Raw genomic sequence first — 25786 nt, forward strand, 5'->3', positions numbered from 1 at the left:
GATTTGATTCAAAATTTATTACGAATCTGCAATTTAGATGATAATCTGTGTACAAAATTTCATCCATCGATCTCTTCTGTAGACATAGACATTTTTTAGACATAGACAATATGTATAACTCTAAAAAGGTGTTCTGAAATATTAGAAGAGTCGTCCAAATCTGGAGGTGGAATTTTTTGACGATTGCAATTCACCGTTACTTTTCGTCAACGAAAAAAAAAAAAGATAAGAAAGAATGAAAGATTTATTCATTAATGCCATGTCAACAGAGCCAAATTCCATTACTAATAATTGACTCTAAACATCGAGAATGCAATGTTTATTCAATTCAAGCACATTATTTACTAAGAAAATTCACTTTAAGCACGATATTTATGAAGAAAATTCATTTTAAGCACAATGATTATGAAGAAAATTTATTTTATCCCTTATGTTTATATAAAAAAAAATCACTTTAAGCACAATATTTACGAAGAAAATGCACTTTAAACATGATATTTATGAAGAAAATTCACTTTAAGCACAATGGTTATGAAGAAAATTCACTTTAGGCACAATGTTTATGAAAAAAATTCACTTTAGGCACAATATTTATGAAGATTATTCACAAGAAAACAATTTCGAAATCGTTTAGTCATACCCAGCGAATAGCTTTAATTCAATTTTTATTGCATATATACATGCATGTATATTGCATATATACATGCATGTATATGTAAAGCAAAATATATTTTTCGATTTTAGGCATGCCCGCTGAAACAACCGCTGCCATTTGCAGCGTAATATTCGGAGGTGTCTTGGAGAGATTTCCAAATCTAAAACTTTGTTTCTCGCACGGGGCAGGCGCTTTTCCTTACACACTGGGAAGGATTGAACATGGATTTCAGGTACAGGAAGGTTTTCCTTTCTCTTTACTTCGTATTTGTAACTGATATGAGACAAAAATTTATTAGCAATATTTCTTTAAATGTAATCTTCGAATCTTCTTTATAAAAATGATAATTTCTTTTTGTGTTTAAAAATTGCTTTTTCTGAATGTTTGTTGTAAAAATAATATTCGGTATACTATTGTGCATTGCATTATTGTGTCCTCTTTCAGGAAGTACAAGCCGCCATCGACGACTATTTCCTTCTCCAGGAATATTGATTGTGTTTAATTTCAAATGAATTTCTCTGTACATTATTTGATATCCATCATACCCTGAACAAAGTAATTTTAAACTTCGAATAATGACAGAGATTTACCTCCTTATTTATTTCAGTAGCCTTGCCCCTTTCCGTTCATAGACTATATGAATGTTTAATGAAGTGACATAACTATCCATGTCATCCAACATCTAATTGCAGATTTTCGGCACCAAATTTCTGACTTATCTTTCAAACTAAATATGTATCTGATTCCATTTTTAAAATGGCGCGACGCATATATCTGGATTAAAACAGCATGCATCTGCATTAAAACACACCGATAAAATAATTAAAGATAGAAATTATAATCTTTGAACTATATTTTTCATGTATTTAAAATATAGTTCAGAGATATATTTCTTACTATACTAAACCTCTTAGAAAACTCTCGAAAAACTTTCGGGGGACGAAATAAAAGAAGAAAGTGAAATCCATTACAAATATTACCAAATAATATGAAACAAAAAGTCAACAAACGGAACACAATAAAAAAAAGTACATAATTAAATATTTGTATAAACTATAAAAATGATTTGGATTCTATTGCAAACCCCTCATGGCCTTCATGGATTTAAAATTTATAATTTTTATGCGAAGGTACCTCTCAGAGACCTACCTTGTATTGGTGAGTAAGGTGTTTCAAACCTGAGTTTCCCTCGTCTTTACTCCTTTGCTACCCTCTCCTACTTCTATTTAATGATATTTTCTCCTGTCCTTTGACGTCAAATGATACTCTCTATGAGAAGCTGTTACGGCTATGTATGCTTCTAATGGACAGTCAATATCCCCAAGTGCTTAAACGTATGTGGCAAATATTAAACTGGAGGAAGGAGCATTGTGGTCCCTCAGTGCATCATTCTGCTAAGGATCAAACGAAGGGATCACATCCTTCGATTTCGCATTAAGTGTGGTCACTGTCCTTGAGGATGACTTCTAGTTAGATAGTTCCTAGTTAGCATTAAGGTAAAGGCCGAGGCTGGAAATGCCCAGAGCCAGTCAATGCTTTCCTTGATGTACGATGTGTTGGTTCTAAATTTTAAATCATGTCATATGGAATCTTTTGCAAAAAACCCTCCTTTAATGGGAAAAATTAGTCAAACAAATATTACAATATTTTTTATTCTGGAAAAAATTCTGCCGCAAATGAAAATTTCTATACCGTTTCACCATTTCTTATCGGAAAAAGCCATTTCATGAATTGTCGGTAACTTGCATTCCCTACAGAATCTCTACTGGTTGAATCGATTTACTGGTTGAAGTCTCATTATTTACTTTTGAAAAGGCTCTAATTACAAATGAAAGTAAATAAAATATAAAAACATATTCTGTCCTAGACGCCACGAAACTATTTCCGCTATTTTTTTTGTATGCTAATTTTAATATATATAATATATTGTTACAAATCTATAATATTGCTTCCCAGTACGGTTAGTTCAATCACTGGAAAGATCGTTTTACGTTCAGCTCTGTTGGATGCTGCTCGGGTGCCGAATCAGTGATCCCAGAGTTTGGCGACGAATTTGGTGACAAAATAGATAATATTGGAATTTTCCAGAATTTTAGTGATAGAGCCAATAGGAAACGAAATATGCCTGATTGTTCCAGAACCTTCTCTGCCCCGTTCCGGGAACTATAAAAGGCCGGCAGCTTCAGCTGAAGACAATCGTGGAAAGAAACGGCGGAATAATTGAATCAATTCGGCGAAGCGCAAGCGTTGTGTGGAGCTCAAGCGTTTGCCGAATCTTGGTGTTTATTATAGAAGCAGCATCGAGTCGTGTGTGGTGTAGCCAGTCGTATAGTAGTAAGTCGGCAGTTGGATGCAGCTAAAGCGAAGAGACAATAGAGAATTGCAGGCCTGAGAAACCTTAGAGTGTAGCTACGTAGATTCCCTCCTCCTGCTTAATTCTGTCTGGCCGCTTTGTGTGCTGTGGTTGTTATTACTATTGATTACTACTTGTGAGCTACTGTTTGTTGTAGTGTGCTGCTTTGTGTTGCGTGTGTACAGGTCTCGACTGCGCATTCGTTTCTTCGTGTTTAATAAAAGTCTTTCGTTATTAAAAGACTGTTTCTTCATAGACTAAAAAAATCGAAAAAATCCCGAATTCATAAGAATATTAATTCAGTATATTAAAATAAACGAGTTTTTTCTATTTCCAGACATTTTCAATGCATGAAATTTTTACAGATGAGACCAGATTTGTGTGCAGTAGAAAATAATGTGCCTCCTCATCAATATTTACCAAGAATATATTCCGATGCTTTGGTTCACAGTGCAGATGCCCTTGATCTTCTTTTGAAAGTCTTAGGTGAAGTATGTACATACTGATCTCTTATGATTCAATGAGCACATAAAAAAAGATTGCCGGGATGACAAAATTTTATGCAACAAAATAATAAGCACATAAATGCCGTAAGTGGTCTTCTCAAAACTTTCTCGCATACTCTCTAATGAACTTGTCATGCCAGAGAATGCCTTATTGGCACTGACGAACAATTGTTACGGAATATTCACTTCTAGTGCGAATTTACCATTTTTACTGAATATATCGTGTCATCCTTGTCAAGATATTGAATGGTTAATCCCTGGCATGCTGTTAATGGTATCCGAGAGTTGAATTTTTGTTTTAAATGTGTTTTCCCCAACCGATTGAAACAAAAAATTGACACGGAACTGCACTTGTAGTCACAAAACTTCATACCAAATTTTATGAATTTATGCCATCGCGTTTTTGAGCAATCGCATTTATATGTTTCTAAAAGTGCAGTCAATCAACCCGTAATTGGATTTGGATCAAAATCTGACAGATCTATAGATGTTAAATCTGTCCTAAAATTCTATCCATCCTACTCTCTTGGCTTTGTAGTTATCGTTTTAACTTATATTCGAACAGCCGGACTTCCTCTGAACAGATTTTACTCAAAATGTGATAGAAATCTGCAAATTTGGTGTAAAGACCTTGTACCAAATTTCACCTATCAGGTTCAAACAGTTTTTGATTTATTTTTGTCACAGACAAACGGACATTTTCCAAAAATGTATTTTTTTGAACTCCGGGGGGGGGGGGGTCTAAAACGTGGATATTCGTCAAAATCTCGAGTACGAATGTTTTGACGATTATTATGTTGTTGTTGTTTCTAATGGTTCTTGTCTAGACAAGCCCACTGACTTTAAGAAGTCATTTGTGGTTTAAGCCAAGGGTACGTCTCTTGTTTTTTTCAGTAGCGCCATCTAGGGCCAAGAGAACGACTTAGCTACACACACGTCACAATCATTTTTACGGGGCGGACTTCATTCACGCATTAAATTCACTTATATTATACTATATATAGAGACGATTATTATACTTTCTCTATACTACGTATACGAGAAATTAAAAATGCAAAGTTTTATATACATTTTATTAGGTTTAGATATATTTATCACTAGCCGCCTTTTTACGACCAGCCGGTTCGCCACTCTTAATGCTCGTTAAAATTTTAATAATTAACTATTTTATGTAATTCCTACTTTAATAGCTTCTTCATTAAAATATTTTAAAACTTCAAATTTCAATTTACTCAGAATATTATAAAGGCCTTCAGTCATAACGTAATCTGTATCTCTCCAATTTTCTGTTAGCTCTCATAGAATTTATGTTTTAAATAAAAGTGGAAATGATGAATCTGCAATTAATATAATAATATTTTTTACTGAAACAAAGCATTGTTTTTGTAATATGATTACTGAAAATAGAGTCACTGAGCATTTAAACCTTATGGGCACTAAAGAATATCTTTCTTAATTTATGTAATATCTTAAGAATTTGTCAATAAAATTTTTTCAGATTCATCTTGAGCAGGTATATTAATTAACAATGTTTAATTTTAAATGCATCAAACACTAAGAAAATAAACAGAATCGTTTAAAATAATCGGTCGAAAACAGGTTAAAAGAAATTACTTAAAAAACGATGAACTTAAACTAACATAAATACAATTTAATTACAAAAGCATACAACTAACCTAAAAATAATTTAAATCGAGTCCGCTTCCGTTGAAATGTAAACAATCAGAATACAATGAGCAATCGTGAATTTTCAACGCCAGTTACGGTAACGCAAATCGTGAATTTTTCTACGCCAATTGGGGTAACGCTATGTAGATTAGAAATTTTTAATTTCCTTTAATCTGTTTTATTCTAATTCAAATTACTTCAGAATGAATCTGAAAGATCGATTAATTAACAATGTTTAATTTTAAATGCATAAAACATTAAGAAAATAAACAGAATCGTTTGAAATAATCGGCCGAAAAATGTTAGCCCTAGCCTCATTGCTGTTGGAAAAAAAACTGAAGCCTTACTCATTTGGCGGTTGGGAAAATGAAAGGATTTTTTTGGCGGGAAAGTTAGTTTTTAATTAATAATTAAAATTCTAATTAAAATTTTTAAAAAAAGGGACCCCAGGTGCACATTCCCGACCGCCAAGGTGTACACGTACCAAATTTCGTAGCTGTAGGTCAAATGGTCTTTTGGCCAACACACAAACACATTGAGCTTTATATATAATTATAGATTAATGCTTTGACATGCGTCAAAAAAGGCAGTCTGCTTCCATATTTAGTGAAGTATCTCTGAAATAACAATATCAGATTAGCTTAGCTTATAATAACGTCTCATTTTAATATAACACTAGGGTTACTTTGGGGCGAACCTCGTCATTTTTAATTGCGGTCAGATGACGAAAACGACACCTGAGCTGACACTCCACTCTCCAAACTTCCACACCACACCAGCTGGAGGACGTTTGTTCCCGACGGATTTAGCGTGCACCAGACCCGCTTACACGACAGTTCTTTAGTGGAATCGGGTCTCGAACCTGAAACCACCGCTTCCGAAGCCGAGATCTTACCATCAGGTCTCCGCGGTCCCAATAACAATCCCAGAGATACTTCTGATTCGATGTTTTATGTTGCCGGTTCCTTCTCGGATTCGGAAGCTTTCTGCGCTTTTGTGCACGAATCAGGAGGCATTTATTTCGTTAAAAAAGGAGGAGAAATTTATATTAGCAATAGGATTAGAACTCAGATTATTCGCGGAATCAGGAGGATTAAAAACCTCCCATCTTTCTGCGCGTTATTCTAAATGAAGTGCAATCGCCGAAAAATATTAGTCCCCGGAACCTGAAATGAACAGTAATTCCTTCACGCATTTACGGTATTAGATTGGCTTATTGTGTTGAGGAACTAACTACTCATTGCTCTAGAAAAATCCTTCTCCTTAATTGTACATAAAATTATAAATAACAAGTTACGTTTACGTTTTAAATAACAAGTTACCCAACTTATTGACAAGAAATATGAATCTCGTTAGAGAATACGGTGAAGAAAATATTGATATCAGATCAGGGACGGACTGTGCCTAGAAAGGCCCTTAGGTAATGCATATTTCGAAGAGCTCTCTTTATCCTCTCGAACTTCCAATATCAAATATATTTTTTTTATTGATTTTCATTTAATTGCTGTATATGCTGTCTTTAAGTTACATACATTCACAACTAGTTGCCTCAGGTGACCAACCGATTCACTAGGAATATTGGTTATATTTATTGCCAGATAAATCGTTTATCTGTGACATCATGAATTCGCCAAATTGTTTGACATGATCTTAATTGACTTATTTAAAAATAGTCTTACTTACTTTTTGTATTATATTCATAAACATTTCTGGTGGAGACAGTTTCATAACATCGTAGCACTGTTAAAAATGTAAACAACCGGTTTATCTTGTCTTTTAAATTTCATAGTATTGCAATTTCACTTTTTTTATTACTCCCTCGTATACGAATCTAGAGAAAGTATTTCAATTGCCAAAAAATTCGAACTCGAGATTTCGAGGAATTTCCAGAGTTCGAAAAACATATTTTTGAAAAATGTCTGTCTGTAAAAAAGATAACTCGAAAACGCTCTGAACTAGATGGATGCAATTAATTTCGTATGCAATTTTTAAACAAAATTTGCACATTTCTATCAAATTCATTTCCGTGTAAAATCCGTTCAAAGGAAGCCTGCCTTTAAGGTTGTTCGAGTACTATAACTACCAAATGAAGCGATCTAGATAGATAAAATTCGGAACCCAAATTCTAAAGTACAGACACCTAGATGTCAACACTTGGAAAAATTTTGAGCAAATCTAACAAGAAGTTAGAAGGAGAGAACATGTAAACTTTCTTTCAGAAACATATAAACGCGATTACTCAATTGCTTAAATATATTCAATTTGGTACGGAATTTTGTCAGTACAACCGTGATTCCGTTTTAATCCATTGGGGTCTAAAGCGTATAAATAAAAATTCGATTTTCGAATATTATTAATCGCTAAAAAAATTCGCCAAAATACGATATATTCAGTAAAAATGAAAAATTCAAGGCAAAGGTTAATATTTCTTAACTACTTTGGGCCAATACCAAGCAAGGCATTCTCTGGCCCATTCGACTTCGTATCATTGGAGTATGTGAACAAGTTTTGGGGGAAATCATTCCCGTTGGTTTGGCGCAGTTTTGTAAACTGCGCAGATATTAAACAGAACCATTTTTCTCTAGCTCTCAAGAATGGAAGAAAATCACGCAATCGGATAGTAACAATGAAAATGGTTTCAATTTCAGGGCAACAATGTAATATGCTCTTGAAAAATAGGGAAAAAAATTAATAAAATTCATAACAATATTAAATTTATATAATTAAAAGAACAAATTTTTTAAATGGCGCAAGTCATTTTTGTGCAATATTTTCTAAAGTTATGATGACCCCCCCCCCGAAATTCAGCTTAATATTTAATTTTAAATTCTAATTAGAATAAAAAATGATGTTGTTGTTTCTTATGGCACTTGCTACGGACAAGCCCGCTGTTCGAAGACAGCCGAATTAAGTCTGAGGGAGAGCGTCTTTCGTTTCTATAGTAGCTCCAACTAGGGCCAAGAGTACGACTTTGCAACTCACGCCTCACTCATTCGCTTGCACAACCCCTTTTTACAGGAGGGCACATTCACACATCTCACAGATAGAACAACGGAAGAACAACCATGCCCAAATCGGAACTCGAACCCGGGACGCCCAGATCACGGAGAAGATGAGCTACCCCTATGCCAGGACTCCGGCATAAAAAATAATCAAACTAATTAATTAAAATTCTAATTAAAAACTTTAAAAACCGCATAGTGGTATATATTTCCCATCTCGAAGGTATATATGCGCCAAATTCGGTTGCTGTAAATCAAACGGCCTGTTATGTACATCGCCAACACACTGACATTCGTCTTTATTAGTAGTAAAGATAAAGTGAAATAACAAAATAGTTAATTGCGGGTCACTTTCACCAAAATCGGGTGTTTAAAAAATGCTATAATTTAAGCTATCTTTTAATAGTAACTTTTTTAACTTATTCTTTAAAACTTTTGCTCTAATACACACATACAAATATTCTTGGGAAGTGATGCAAGTCAAGCAATAAGATACAAAAAATGACCACACTAATCTGTAAATAAATTTTAAAAGATTAAAAAAAATGTATAAGCAATGCTATGAAATATAAACGATATTTTGTTTTTTCATTGAACAAATTCGAGTACATTGCTTTTATAAGCCAAATGAAAGCAAAAAAGTTTAAAAATCTCAAAATATCTGATATTATGGGACTTAGACAAATGCCTACCTTGTCTATTTGATATTACAATCGTATATCAGCGTATCGTATATCGTTAGAACAGCAATTTAAATTGTCATTCTGGGGATACTTCTTAAGAGCACAAGGACACTTGCTCGTGTGACTAACAATATTTAAACATATAAACATCATATCTAAATGTATAGAAACACATATAAAATGTTGCACTTTTCTTAATATTCTAGCATGAAATTTATATGCATACGTGTTTATTATTTTGCATAAAACGATCCCATCCATCTTTTTTGATTACCCTACATTTTAAGTTCTGTAAACATCATATATTATTATTCGAGCCTCTTTTCAATGGGATTTTATATAAAGCATTGATTTTGTAAATTATCATATGGGTCAAAATTGCTGCCAATAATTATAAAATTTATATTCATAAAATAAAAATAATTATTTAATTAATATATATGGAAATGTAGCACATAATATCAGTATAAACAGAGTTCCATAAAATACACGAAAAAACTGATATTGAAAAATCGAAATAAGATTCAATTCAAGCATTCTTACATATAACAAGAGTGGGATTTCGCTAAACGATCATAATTTTTCCTGAATATTAACGTGATGGTAAAATTATGTGAAACAATTTTTTACAAGTTCCATTGAAAATAGAATAATGCCTTCCATTGTAAGAAAAAATACTCAAACAAATTTATAATAATATAATTTATTATTTTAAATACATGCTTTTTTAAAAAGAAAGTTGTCTAAAAACATTTGTCTTTACCTGTTCTTCAAAATTTGGTGAAAATGAGACTGATTTATCATTAAATAATTTTGTAAGATGAATAATTACTGCCTTTACATACGATGAAGCAATTTCCTACACTTTTAGTATCTTCTTTATTTCATTGGGAGGTTGATACTATATTGAGACAGTTCTGTACTCCTCTCCTGACGAATTCTTCTGTATAACTTTTTCCATCATACAAAATATAAATCCTGATTATGCTTGCACTTGTGCTGGCATGTTATTGAAATACTTCTGCCTTATATCGCAATGAGAAACATAATGTATATCAAAGTATCTTGAATATTTCTTTTGACATTTCCATTACCTATATGTTTAACATTTCTGCTTTTAATTTGAAAAAAAAACGGGGGGGGGGGAGAACATCAACAAACAAAGAAACGTTAAATAGATTGATTACCGAGAAACAGGCTGGATTCTGCATGAGGTATTAAGATTGCAAAACATTGCTTGTCAAGGAAGTCATTTTTTAAATTATATTTTATTTCACTCATTATGTGAATTAGTCATTATAAAAGGTATTCATGAAGGAAGATTTGATGGTACATCGAAAGAAATCATACTTTTTGCCATGTCTATTATTTTCAGATTTAAATCCATAATTTTTACTCATTCCTTAATGTTCTATTCCCCTATTGTATATTAAAACATCAAATAATTTTTTCAATTATTTGTACTCTCTTTTAACTGTTTTTGCTGGAAGTAACTTATTGCAAAATTTTCAATTTTGTAGTATATAAGCATTTTTTTTCCATTTAAATATTGATTGAAATTTATTGTCAAAATCATTTATTATATCAAAAATCTTTATGCATAACTCATCTTCTTAAGATATTATCAATTTGCTACCTTATTTTAAAATTAAAAAAAAATGCAATTAAAACATATCACAAATTTACAATTTTTGGTGGTCACTTTTTTTAATTCATAATCTATTGTCAATTCTTTTAAACAATATCACACTAGTAAATATTACTTAAAGATGATTTTCACACTTTTTAAAAACATTTATTCTTCTCTATTTATAATAAATATATTGTGGTAGTTTTAAGCATATTTTCTGGCAATTTCAAATTCATGTTCTTTATTAAATCTGACATATTATATGATTATTAAAAGATGATGTAATAGTATCAATTGCATTTATTTATTCATTATAAAATATCTCATGTAATAATGTGACTAAATACTTTTATTACAGGATAACATTTTATTAGGATCTGACTATCCTTTCCCTCTTGGTGAACATGTTCCAGGAAAATTAATTGAAGATTCTTCATGTATGAGTAGAACTACAAAGGTGAGAATACAAAACCAACTACAAAATTTTGAAAATATATTTTATCAAAAATTCTGTCAGAATCATACATTAGTGTTTATTATATATTCATTTATGCTGATTAATGTTTAGGTTTTGATTAAGATTGTTATAGATTATTTTAATTTATTTGTTCTATCTAAGATTATTTATTTCAAGATGCCATTTTCTTTTGAGAATGCTGATTTTAGTAATTAGTTGAATTCATGGTGCTGACAAAGCAGAATTAAACTTTATTTCCTTTCCACATTTTTTAAAAATATTCTCCACAGTCTTTTCATTCTTAGAACTGGTTGATTAATTTGATTTATATTTTTATTGCAATTATTTAAATTATTTTGAAAATATTGCCATGCATATTTCAAATAACTGTATTTTAGAACAACTGCCCATGAAATACAGAGAAAATAAAAGAGCATTTCCAAATGCTTAATGCAGTTGATCAAAGCTATTATTTTGTAGCTGTTTTTCTTCATTACATGTTAAATGTGATTCACTTTCCCTTCGTATTCTTTTCCTAAGCAACTGTTACTAGTAATTTGTACTTGGTGTTTGTCCACTTTTATAAAATTACTAGTTATCATATTAGCAAACAATAAAGTTTTAAAATTCCAATAGTTTTAAATTTAGATAAATAAGTATAAAAGTTAAAATAAGGCTGATGTAATATATTTTATGAAAACGAGAACAACTAACCACCTTTGGCAGCCAGCTATCAGCTCACCTATGTAAGTCATCAATAGCTGCCTGTCCTCTACCAACTTTATTTTTGAGAGAAATCTTTGTTGTACATTCTTTAAAAGATAAAATCACAAGAATCTTTGAGCCCCGAACTTTGCACTGATTTCAACAATTATTATTTTATAATCATGTTATCACGGTTATTTCCCCATCTCCTTCATTGCAAAATATTGTGAAATAAAAGTCTTGAGTTTCCAATTGAACAACAGGAATGATTTTGCCACTTTGCAGGCATAACTAGTTAATCAGGATTATATTTTATTACTGTTATGCATTCACAATTTGAAATAATACTTTTATTTTAATAATATGTATTTATTAAAATTGATCAATAAGACAATGTTACTAACATTAATATGATCGAAGTAAATAAATTTAGTCATGTCAGCCAAAACTAATGAACTACAATATATCTATAAAAAAAGTATTATACTAAGTTATACTTGCATAAATAATAATGATAAGAGCATTAGCTGTAATCAAAGTGACGAAATTAACTAGTGGAACTGTTATTGTTGAAGATTCGATCAAGGTTTTTGTTTTGTAATAATCCTTGAAATAAGAGAGAATTGGGATGAAAGACCTTTAATGACTTATCTAGAATGATTTTTGTTTCATATAATAAATACTGATAAGAAACAAAAATATATTTAAATTGGTACATGGTTGTTTCTGGGCGTTATGTCATAAAATAGGGTTTTTCTTCTTATTATTTATTTTTAAAAAATGGAAAGAGAGCAAGTGATATTGGATAACATATCTAGTGGTCATATGAAACAAAAATTTAAAACATCAGAGCTGTAGTTAGGGCTGGCCAACTGGTGCATTGATTTTTCCTTATTATTTTTAAAGTTTTCTATACAATCTGCAATCACAATTAATATATCATTTTGAAATTATAATTTATAATTGAATCAAAATAAACTTCACAAAACTATTTAGAGTATTTATTATTATTCATTTAATGTTATTTCCTCTTGTAGGATAAAACTCTGGGTATAAATGCTTTAAAATTCTTAGGCTTGGAATTAAAAGATTTTATTTGGTGAGTAGATACTTTATCTATTATTAGTCTTGGTGACATAAAAAATGTACTTCATCTTTATAATTTGAATAAACAATAGACAGTGATTTGTTTTTCATTTAATATATATTTAAAATTTTCTTTACAAAATTATATATAATACAAGGTTCACATTTATAAAATGTGTGATTTTAAGCATATATAACTTCCATGTCTCTCTGTTCAGAAGATGTGTTCTCTAGATATCTGATTTTTTTATTGTCTTGGTGTATATCTATGAGAGTTCTAATTTTTTGTTTTAAAATTGGTATATTGATTCCTTCTTTTGCAGATATGGATACAACAGCATCAAAATTCATAACAGTAGTTGGTCTGATTTCATCAGGAAGCTGTTCAACATTACCTGCATAATAAGGATAATATTTTGTAATAAATAACATATCTCATGAGATCATATATTATAAATATTATATAAAGTTATAAAAGATATTAGAACTTTTTAAAAACATAGAAATACAGTTAGATACTTTTATTTCTAATTTTAATTAGAGAATTAAATTTTATATGTAAGTGTATTATAATTCACAAAAATATTTTTAATTAAAATTTTAAAGAATGAGTTGTTCTTAGGTTTATAACATTTGAACGTTTAAGTGTAAAGTGGTGTTTGAATTTTTTTCTCATTTGCATCCTTTAATAATTACATCAAATATAATTAGCTTGCAATGTGTATAATCTATGTAGCAGAAGTAATATGAGTTGTTAGAAAAATTCTAATTTTATATAAGAATAAATAACTAATGAACATTTTCTAAATCAAGAACAGTACTTTTCCTTTTAAAGTACTTTTCCTTACAGTAACATTTCCTTTTAAACTTCATATTCACTGTCATCAAGTGTCTGAAACTCAATTTTTTCAAAATTTGGAAAAAAATGCTTAAATCCATAAGTATCCAGGTATTTTTGATCATATAGTATACACAGATCCTGATAATCAGTGACATCATTATTATTTATGCTTTCATTTATAAAAAGATTATTTAAACAATTGAGATTATGTATTAAAACAGATAAAAGAAACTAATGAGTGTATAAATGATTCTCAGCAATAAAAAACAAAATAAAATGGATGAAAATTAGATTGCTATGTAATGAATTAAATAGAATTAGCATTGGCAATTAACTAGTTATACCCAATATTTACAAAAATTAACTTATTCTTTCTTTACTCATAATATAATACTTTGTGCTTCTATTTTATAAAATATTCTGCTCAATAAATTCTTAAATTTTTGATAAAAGTAATAGAGTATTTCAAATCTCAAATATTATTTGAAAATAACTATCTTCCAAGAAAAGAATAGGCAATTAAAAAAGTAATAATTTTTCTCATTAGGGATACTAAAATTCTTCAGAATTTTCAAAAACCTTACATGTTTATATTTATAAAAATTCGTGAATATTTCTCAAATTATAAAAAATTATAAATAACTTACTTTTACAAAATTTCAATTCTTCCTTCAATTTTTGAAAATTTTGCTCTTCTTCATCCATATCTATTTTATTTACAGCCAAAAGAGCAGGTTTCAACACAAGTTCTTCATCATATAATTCTAATTCCTACCATAAATATACGATATAAATATTATTTGTAATTTATAAAACCAAAAATGTTATTATTATGACATTTCCAATCATAACTTAAATTTATAAATTCACTTAACTTTTCATATTCTATAGCAGCAAATGCATTTTTTTTCACAATAATTCATGTGGAAAAAAAATTTCATTCATAATGCTAAGATCATAGTTTAGCTTAAAATTCTAACAACTTGGATTAATAATATTTGTAGGATTTATCTTTTACATTTTAATCCATTATAGAATTAGATCCTTATCCAGAATTTTTTTTTTTTTTCAGTCTGCAATATTTGAATATAACAATCGGAATATCTAAAAGAATAATTAAATATGATAATTAATTCTACCAGTTAACAGCATTCAGTTAAATATTAGGGTTTTAAGGGGACTAAGGATTTTTAAAAAAATGCTCTTATATTTTTTTTTTCAAGAAAAATTTGTTATTTCTGCCAAATTTTCAGAAATATATTTTCTGTGCAAGAAAAAATGCAGATTCTGCTTCATGTGAATGCATATTCAGCAAAATTAACTTTTTACTCAAACATTCAGAAATATGTTATTTTTGTATAGATGATCAGATAGTTCATATTACTTTTGGAGAATTAAATATCTATTGATTCTCCAAAATAGGCATACATTAGATCACTTAATCAGCAATTGAATAGAAAACAATTGCATGAAAATTTATAATTTAAGCAAAGAAATAAATGATGATTGAAAATTATCAGTTGAGAAATTTTTAATGTATATCGGATGTAATTTTCACTAAACAAACATTGATTCTATTGTCTTTAGATTATAATAATATTTTCAGCAACTTAATGCACCAAAATAATAATAAAAAAACATGAATGAATTTTTTGTTATTAAACTTGAAGTCAAAAAAAAAAAAAAAATAACAAGGTTACACAAATTTAATAAAAATTAAGGACACAATGAAGATGTTAATCCTAAAAATAACAGGTTTGTACCAAACATTAAAGGGATTGTTAATGCCAATCTTGAAAGGCGCTGAATGGATATTATGCAAGTTAATGGCAGAAAACAAAAATGTCACTAATATTATGTTTCTCAGTTTCTTAAAAATTGCCAAAAATTATTAAAAGGATTCTATTTTCAATTCAAATATGGATAATAGGAAATTTTAGGGACCAGGATAAAAATCGTATTACAAGTATGTCTATAATTCAAATATATTTTCATTAGTTCAATATATATACTAAAAACTTTTTCCATTTCTGAATTATTTCTATAATTATTCAAACATAACTGTAAACTGTACAATTTAAACATACATATACCTAACATTTCAATAAGCATAATTTTTATATCTCTTATATCTAAAAATTGCAGGAAGTTTTATAAGTGATTGCAAAAATGAAAATCCAGTGATTTTTCGATTTAGTTTTTGTCCAATTTTAAAGTCTTTTTTTTCTCTCTCTCCTTCATCTTAAACCTTCTTAGATCTGATAATGGTGCTCCCATAAAATTGTATTACCACTGAACACTTGAATGCATTTTGGTAAAATACATTTATAAACACATCATAAAAACAAAGGTAGAATAATTAGATTATTTATAATTCGAAAATTTATTCTAGATCTTTAATTTTTGAACCCTTAAAATACTTTGCCATTTCAACCAAAAAGATAATACTTTCAGACATTACGTCTAGCAATTCTCAGTTAAAGTGTTAAGTATTTTATTGTTTTTAATATTAAGTTCTTTGTTTTTTACCATTACTAACATTATTTTCATGTATACTTGATTGGTCCTGTGGAGAGTACACTTGCCACAGATTTGGAACATCTGTTTTAGATCATTAAATACAATTAACAAACTGTAAAATGTATTAGAGGAATGCATAGTAATGCTTTTCAAAATTATAGCAAAATTAAACTAAAAACCTACAGTTTCTGATTTTATGTAATTTTATAAATTAGTAATAGAATGAAATATAAAAAGATGAATCGAGTGCATAATGAAATGATTCATAAATGTACAAAAGATAAATTTATGAAAAACGTGACTCAAACATAAGTAATATATATAATTTTTAACATGTGTAGACATATAAATAAATTATTATAAAAATGTAATTAAAAAAAATTGCATTTTTTTAATATTAGAAATAAGCGTCTGGTGCGCGGTTTTTTAATTAATTTTAAGAAATATATAATTGCAACCAAATTCCCTTCCTTTGAGAATAAGTTATTTTATTGTATAGCAATGAAAGCACCAAAATCTGTTGTTGCCTATTTAACACTACTAAATAAACCAATGTTTTTAATTGGTATTATATATGTGTATCCTAAAAGGTAAATAAAATACTTACAGTTAAAAATTGCCAGAAAATTAGAAACAATATAATTTTAAAGCAATCAATATGATTAAGCAAAATATTAGGGTATAAACATAATTAAAACCTACTTTATTCAAGAGCATGACAGTTTCAAAAGGAGTTCTGTGAGGAGTGTCTGGATTTAATCTAAAACCATTTATATCCACAACAAAAAGAAGAATCTTTGTGCGCAAACAATGTTTCAAAAATTTGTGACCCATTCCATAATTTAAATGGGCACCTTCTATCAGACCAGGCAGATCAGCAGCAGTTATCTACAGAAGGAAAAAAAAATACATATTGTATAACAATGTCAGACTTTTAGTTAAAAACTAGTAAGAAATTAAAGTTTTTATTTTGGGAAAAGTTACTGATTTCAAATAACAATACTTAGTCATTTGCAGCAAAAAGACTACTTTAAAAAATGAATGTATAAGTTTAATATAAGTTTGCTGCATTAAAACTATTAGCTTTTTGTAAATATAATAAAATAATCACTTTTTATATTTCCAATTAAACAAAATAAAAATTTATTAAGTTATTTTTAAAAAATTATCCTTCACTTACACAGATGGTCATACCCTATTAATTTCGTGGAATAAAGAATGTTTCTACAAAGCTTTTAATGAAAACCTCTAGAAGTCTTTTAATAACATTGTTTATTAACTTGCTTTAGTTGTGTACAAAAGTTAAAAGTTTGAATTCTCCAAACTGTAAAATGTTAAAAAAATCAACATACCTTTCTGAAATCATCATATGACAAAATTCCAATGTTTGGTGCAATAGTTGTAACTATGGAAATATTAAAGAAATGAAATCAAACAATGAAAGTAAATAAAGAAAACAAATGATACTAAAAACTATTTGCACACTGAATTTCTGAAAAAGTTAACTAATAATTTTATGCTCAGATTTAAATGATTAAATTTCTATAAATTATTTTTAATATTCAGTTTAAAAGTAATTTGCATTCGCTGCTATCAGAATTTGCATTAGTGAATAAAATAGAATTTAAGAAATTCTCAATATTCCATAAGAATTAGGCTATCTAAATGATTTCGTACTCTGAAAATTTATAATTTAAACATATTAAACATACGAACATAGACAGCATTTTAATTACTTTATCTTAAAAGACAGGCAAAAGAGAATTTGAAATAAAATAATATTCAAAGCAGATGCAATTCAATAATTTCAAGAAGTAAGCAATGTTCTCAAACAAAACCCATTTGAAGAAAAGTTAAAATATTTTATAACAAAAATAAATATAAAAAAGCAGACACACACATACTTAAAGAGTTAAAAAAAATGAATGCAAAATTACTGGATGTATAATATTTGCTATAACATATAATTCCATAGTTAATTTAAGAGCACACTTTTCAAATTTAATATACCCCCTTTTCAAGCTATCAAAAACCATGATATTTTTTAGTATTTCCTAAGAATAATTTATCACAGCAATGATTCAAGTTGTCACCATGTAATTTAGTAATTAAATTTGGCCTGGAAATTTCAAATATTAATAAATTTGTGCTCTTAATAAATAGTTTTTATGGCTCTTAAAAATAGCTAATGGCATTACAAACTCGCTGCTATATTTCTTAGATTTGCCATCAATATATAATGAAAACATAATATTACACAACTGGACTTTTTTTATGGAACTAAAGCAATCTGAACAAAACAATAGTTTAAAAAAGAAATAACATTTTGACTAAGATATTCGAAACATATTCCAATACTAAATGAATAGAAGTCCAAAACAAAAATCATGTACAGTAAAACACCATTTATAAATCTGTAAAGGAATCGATATAAAATGACTTGTGAATGAAAAGACATATAATTGAAAATTTAATTAATGTCTTTGATTACTACTAATTTAAGGTTACTAATACAAATTCATTTAAAAAGACATTTTCACTCTCGGAATCCAAACTTGCCTAAGAAAAGAGAGTCCAGTTAGAGTTACTACTCCTCTAAAGTCAAATTTCCGTATCAGAAAGATATATTTTCCAATTGTGTCCATACACAATAATGTAAGGAGGAAAAAAAATAGAAAAGGTAAATTTCAGAAGGAAATGTTTCATTAAAAACCTCTCCTAAAAGAGTTTTGCATTATTGATGTGAACTGTCAAACAAAAGAAATAACTCATATACAAAATGTATATGACTCAGATTCTTATAACTCTATTGAAAAACACCTAACAAATCCAACTTCCAACCTAGAGGAGAGCAATAATACTCCCAGTAATAAACTAACTTAAACCCCAAAACCATCTCTCTCAACAAATAAGGTTCAAAGGTATTTAAAAATTATAAAAACCTAGAATTCAATTAAAGGGATTCACATTAAAAGTTCCTGACTAACCAAAGGCAGAGAAAGTTTGTTAATTCCATTAAAAATGGTAATACAGTTGTACTCCTAGTAATTTCCAATGATGGTCCAATGAAAATAATTTAATGGTTGAATCAAGAAAGTAAGAAGAGAGAGAAACTAAAGTAACAATAACAAAAGAGTAAACACACTGAGAAAGGCCAATTTTAGCCCCTCAATTAATTTATTAGGGGACGACAGGAGTGGAGACAATTCTCTCAAGTTCTCATCATCAAAAGAAGTATCAATCTCCAAAAAAGAACAAAAATTTTATCTTCCCTAAATATAAATGAACAGCTCAAATGTCCTACTGGATCACAATGGAGATAAAATCACTGAATCCAACACATCAAAAGAGGTAAAAGATATAGAAATTTCAAACAGCTAAATCTTTAACTATGCCAGAAAAAATCATACAAATAAATAAATAAAATAAAATTAATTGTCAGAAAAAAGTATAATCAGTATAATAATTGTCAAAAAAAGTGGTGAAAATAGAAATTGCCAAATGGTTTTTGAAAAATGTTATACAGTAGTATTATTGAGTGCAATGGTCATCAGAAAATGTGCTCAGACTTAATAACTGAGATATAATATTAATTTCAAATTTAATTCTCACCTCTTTTTTCTGTAAGTTGGCTATTATAATACCACCTGAAATCATAGAGTATTTAATGATGATGATGATGATGTTGTGTCTGCATTACCACGAAAAGGCGATGCAGTAGCTTCTGAGGGTAAAGACCCCTGAGCACTCGAGGGCAGAAATCTGACTTCTAGCTCATATGAAGATGACACTCTCACATTCGCTTGCACAACCCCTTTTTACAGGGAGGCACATTCACACACCTCACAGATAGAACACAGATGAAGAACAGCCATGCCTGAACCAGGATTCGAACCCGGGACATCCAGATCACGGGGAAGATGTGCTATCCCTATGCCAGGACGCCGGCCGACAGAGTATTTAATGAATTATAGAATAATAAGTGAATCACATTTTTAGACACGAATTTTTTTTTCAATACACAAACTGAAAAAATTGGTCACTTATCATTACTTATTTATCAAGTACTTTCTCTGAGTACAGAAGAAAAAAAAATAAGAGTTTTCAAGGTATGTGAGAACTCTGTTATTTTTTCAATAAAGTTAACACTCTAGCAGATAAAATTACATCTTTTCCCACCAATATCTAACAAATAACAAAAACTCATTAAAACTCCAAATTCAAGAATGTATTATGGCTATGTCAGGTCAGCACAAAAGTCCAATGGAGAACCTACCAAGACCCAACTAAGTACCGAGCATGTTTAGTGGAGACAGAGTAAAGATAGCACAAATAAAAGAGAAAGAAAAGAGCAGTGCATGTCTTAGAGTATGGCAATGAAAGGATGCCAGGACAAATATCTCAATGATGATTCTAATGATAAATCACCTCAGAAAAATCCTGCACTGAGAAGACAAGTTCCTGCAAGATTTCTAAACTAAAAAGAAATAATTACAATTATAAAAACAGAACAGATTTTTGCCATTGAGGAAAATTAGTTGTCAAGAAAAGCTGAGAGTAAAATATGTCAGTGGTAGCATGAGTCACAAGAGTCTACAAACCATTTGTGCAAAGAGACAACTTCTAAACATTCCAATATTATAAGATTAGAAAAAAGGTCTCATCCCCCCCCCTCCTCCAAGTTTAGAAGTTTAGTTTTTAAGTAAGAACAGATTTTATCATAAAAGGGAACAAAATTATTTTAATTATTAAAAGTAATTAAGTGGATTATTGCTTACTTTAAGTTAATTTTCTATAGCTTAACAATGGCAACTTTTTTTTTTAAGAAAAACAATAAATAATTTATTAAATAGATATAGTTTCAGACAAATAAATTTCTTCTAAGTATGCAGAATAAAAGAAAAAAAAATCTAGTACTAGAGAAAGAGAGTCAAACTGTCTAATTATCAAGTAAGATTTTGAAATAAGGATGAATTTTCACTTGGAAATGAAATTATAGTAATTCTTTTATTTGCAAGTATATAATATTACAAGTTTTGGGATGATTTAAAAATAATTACTGACTTACATGGATAATTTGCTATTTTTGGCTTTGCATTTGATAAAGCTTGTAATAATGTAGATTTACCAGCATTTGGATACCTAAAATAAACAGCAAATGGTTCAATTATGCAAATTTATACACAAAAATGCAAACATATAAAAATGCATATATAATTATAATAAAATTTTGCTTGAAAATGAAAAATGTTATTATCTAAAAAGAAATGAATTAACAATCAAGCATATAAAACAACCTTTTTTAATGTTAAAATAATGACTTGCATTGAAACAAATAATAACTATGCAAAAAAAGAGAGAAAAAAAAAGATTGAAAAAAAAAAGAAAGAAAGAAAATCTATAAAAGGATGCTTGTGCATCAACTGCATGCTTGCAATTAATTAACAAAGATGTTGCATTAATCTATTGACTACACCCTCCAATGGCTAACAGATAAGTCAAAAGTTTGCTAATGGCATACCATTAATACACAAGTATTAATAAATGAAATACAATTTCCCCCAAAAGCAGAAAGGAGAGTTACTGTCAGGATAGATAGCTTTCATACTGAAATTTTATTCAAATCATGATTTTTTTTCATCACACTTCTGAAAGTAAAAATCACAGACAGATAGATATTTAAGTATATAGATTTTTTTTTATAAATCTAATTACATTATATTGCTATATTACACATATATCTTAAATTAGGCATTTAAATTATGCAATCTTTTATATGAAGCTTCTAAAATTTATTTACACATGTAAATTTAAAATTCTAACTATGATAAATGTTAGTGTAATTTAAAAATGTATTTCAAGTAGTTTTCCTGTAATCATTTATATTTTATAACAATATATTTTACCCAACAAATCCCACATCAGCAAGAAGTTTCAGATCTAGTGTAAGAGGAACATGCTGCCCTTTCTGACCAATAAAACCATTTTGTGGTCCACCTCCACAACCACCTCGTGCAAGAAGAAGCTTTTCGCCAACACGATTCAACTCACCTATGGTGAAAAATTAAAATAAAGCATTATATAGGTAGAAAAGCAGTTTTTCAGTGATAATTTTTTCTTGTTATAAAAAGAGCAATTTATACAGGATAAATGTCCAACAGTAATTTGAAACCAATGTTGATCAACAAAAGATAACAAGATAGAGATACTACCATAATTTGGCATATTTAACAATTCTATTAGCAGAAACATAAACAGTAACATTAATCCCAAATTTCTAAATGACTTTCTTTACTCTAGTCTACAATAATAATAGTAGTTGCATACCTCAAATTAATTTTTAATAGAAGCAGATAAAATAACGGATAATATTTAATATTTTCTAAAAATCCACAGTATAATTTTTAAAAAAACATAAATCATATAAGAGATATTTCATTAATATTTCTTAATTTTATCTACTGAAGTGAATTAAAGAAGCTATATAATGCAGAAATATTCAATTTTCTATAGTATCAAATCACAAAAAATATTTTTATAAGCAATTATGAGATTGCTATTATTACTTAGTTAACCATGTGTCATTAGCAAATATTAGCTACAAAAGAGACTATTACTGTGTAATCTTTGGTGATTAATTCATGGACCTGTGATTAATACACAAATATAGCTTTGTAAAATTATTATTTTATTATTTACTAGCCACCTTTGGCGACCAGCCGGTTTGCCAATCTTAATGTTCGTTTAAATTTTAATAATTAAATATTTTACGCAATTCCTACTTTAATAGATTCTTCATCAAAATATTTTAAAGCTTCAAATTTTGATAGTCATATAATTCACTCATAATATTATAAAGGCCTTCAGTCATAACATAATATGCATCTCTCTAATTTTCTGTTGGCTCTCGTTGAATTTATGCTTTAAATTAAAGTGGAAAGAATTAATCTGCAATTAATATAATATTTTTTACTGAAACAAAGCATATTTTTATAATATGATTACTGATAACAGAGTCACTGTGCATTTAAACTTTATGGGCACAAAAGAATATCTTTCTTAATTTATGTTATATCTCAAGAATTTGCCAACAAAATTTTCTACAGATTCATCATGTACAGATCGATTAATTAACAATATTTAATTTTAAATGCATCAAACACTAAGAAAATAAAATGAATCGTTTAAAATAATCGGTCGAAAACAGGTTTAAAAAACTACTTAAAACTATAAGCATATACAAAAATATATAACTAACATAAATACAATTTAATTGCAAAAGCATGCAACTAACCCAAAAATAATTTAAATCAAGAATCATCCATTGATAATATTGTCAACAATCAGAACACAATGCGCATGAGTGAATTTTCACCGCCAGTTACAGTAACGCAAATGCATGAATTTTTCTACACTAGTTGGGGTAACGCTATGCATATTAGAAATTTTTAATTTCCTTTATTCTGTGTTATTTTAATTCAAAAGTACTTCAGAACGAATCTGAAACATGGATTAATTAACAATGTTTAATTTTAAATGCATAAAACATTAAGAAAATAAACAAAATCGTTTGAAATAATCCGCCGAAAAATGTTAACCCTAGCCTTATTACTGTTGGGAGAAAAAAAAGCTGAAGTCTTACTCATTTGGCAATGGAGGAAATGGAAGATTTTTTTGGCGGGAAAGTTAATTTTTAATTAATAATTAAAATTCTAATTAAAAATTCAAAAAAGGGACCCCAGGTTCACATTCCCGACCTCTAAGGTATACATGTACCAAATTTGGTAGCTGTAGGTCAAACAACAGTCTGGCCTGTAAAGCACCAACACACACACACACATTGAGCTTTATATAAGTATAGATTAAAAAAGTCTTTTGAGTCTTTATTGGGATTTAATTAGATAAAAAGATAAAATTACACTCAGAGTTTATAGCTTACAGTTTAATGATTTTCATGAATATGAGAATGTAAGTTAAGAATTCTTTATTATTTTTGGCTCCTTATTGAAGTAGCTGGGTATTTTTTGACTCCTTACTGAAGTTTTTGAGATTAGCTTAGGCATTGTAAAATTTTTACTTTTTTTTTAGAAAATTCAAAAATCTTCTGAGAGTATAAATGCCAAGCAGCAGTCATAATCAATAAGTTGATACTATGCTTTTAATTAAGTAAGAGTGTCACATGATTATCCTTACTTTTGGCCAAAATAAAACTGCTGAATTTGATTGAGAATCTGAGTTGTTTTGCAATTGCAATTGAGTTTTTCCATGCTCTGTGAATGAATTAGATTGAAATGCAGTAGTCTGTTGAAGATTGGATTGTTTTTTATTAATTATTAATATCTGTAAATAACAACTGCAAATAAATTACTGTTTCAGCATTAATTTAAACACAAGCACTCTATGAACTCATCTGAACCATAACAATATCAAACCATTCAAAATTGAATTGTCACTGTCTTACATGCATTGCATAATATTTGATCTTCAACTTGAGCTAAATAAGTGAAATTCTGCTTTTAAGATTATAATATTATAGAGATGTCAGTGTATAAATCATATTATCTTCAAATACCCATCAATAATGAAATGAGCTACATCTATGTACCCTTAGATGCAATATTCTTGTTGTTTCTTGTGGCACTTGCCACGGACAAGCCCGCTGTTATGAAGACAGCGATTTTAAGCTGGTGGGGGAGTGTGTCTTGTTTTTTGGTAACGCCAACTAGGGCCAAGAGTACGACTTAGCTACTCACACATCACATTCGCTTGCACAGTCTCTTTTTACAAGGGGGCACATTCACACATCTCACAGATAGAACAGATGAACAACCATGTCCACACCGGGACTCGAACCCAGGACGTCCAGATCACGGGGAAGACGTGCTATCCCTATGCCAGGATGCTGGCTTAAGCCTGAGGGGGAGTGTCTCTTTTTTTTTTAGTAACGCTAACTAGGGCCAAGAGTACGACTTACCTACTCATGCATCACATTCGCTTCCACAGTCCCTTTTTACAAGGGGGCACATTCACACATAGAACAGATGAAGAGCAACCATGTCCGCACCGGGACTCGAACCCAGGAAGCCCAGATCACGGGGAAGACGTGCTACCCCTATGCCAGGACGCTGGCTTAAGCCTGAGGGGGAGCGTCTCTTTTTTTTATAGTAGCGCCAACTAGGGCCAAGAGTATGACTTAGCTACTCACGTATCACTCATTCGCTTGCATAACCCCTTTATACAGGAGGACACATTCACACATCTCACAGATAGAACAACGGAAGAACAACCATGCCCAAACTGGGACGCCCAGATCAAGGGGAAGACACGTTACCCCTATGCCAGGATGCTGGTGCAATATTCTTAATTAATATAAGAAAATTGGACATTTTTCTATATTAATCAATTTTTACTTATCATCATTTTCCAAATAAACTCATTTCTTGACAATGCCATATTTCTCTCCACAATAGAACTGATGCAAGTGAATAATACAAGTTTTATAAATTGCATTCATCTTCAATATCAATAAAAAATGAAACAATATCTGAACAATTTCTTCACTTGACACCTCATTAATGTAAAAAATCTGGATAGTTATTTTTTTTTATTTACATACAAATTCAGCTATTTTCAATGGGGTTTTTTTTTTTTTTTTTTTTTCCTTCTCTACTTGGAAATTT

General features: G+C 29.4%; 2 protein-coding genes across 2 annotated transcripts in view; one reads left to right on the top strand and one right to left on the bottom strand.

Moving 5' to 3' along the window:
* The window catches only part of LOC129962661 (2-amino-3-carboxymuconate-6-semialdehyde decarboxylase-like), a 26162-nt gene extending 12806 nt beyond the window's left edge, over positions 1-13356 (top strand). The window contains exons 6-10 of the mRNA XM_056076552.1: positions 745-887; positions 3374-3499; positions 10856-10954; positions 12697-12758; positions 13069-13356. Of these exons, the coding sequence (XP_055932527.1) occupies positions 745-887; positions 3374-3499; positions 10856-10954; positions 12697-12758; position 13069 (431 nt within the window). The 3' untranslated portion in view covers positions 13070-13356. The remainder of the gene's footprint in view (positions 1-744; positions 888-3373; positions 3500-10855; positions 10955-12696; positions 12759-13068) is intronic.
* The window catches only part of LOC129962660 (GTP-binding protein 10-like), a 15946-nt gene continuing 3003 nt past the window's right edge, over positions 12844-25786 (bottom strand). Inside the window, exons 4-9 of the mRNA XM_056076551.1 lie at positions 22013-22157; positions 21175-21248; positions 17459-17511; positions 16809-16994; positions 14234-14357; positions 12844-13140 (exon numbers count right to left, since the gene is read on the bottom strand). Coding sequence (XP_055932526.1) covers positions 12929-13140; positions 14234-14357; positions 16809-16994; positions 17459-17511; positions 21175-21248; positions 22013-22157 — 794 coding nt within the window. The 3' untranslated portion in view covers positions 12844-12928. The remainder of the gene's footprint in view (positions 13141-14233; positions 14358-16808; positions 16995-17458; positions 17512-21174; positions 21249-22012; positions 22158-25786) is intronic.

Source organism: Argiope bruennichi, chromosome 3 (assembly GCF_947563725.1).
Source record: "Argiope bruennichi chromosome 3, qqArgBrue1.1, whole genome shotgun sequence".
Classification (NCBI taxonomy): domain Eukaryota; kingdom Metazoa; phylum Arthropoda; class Arachnida; order Araneae; family Araneidae; genus Argiope; species Argiope bruennichi.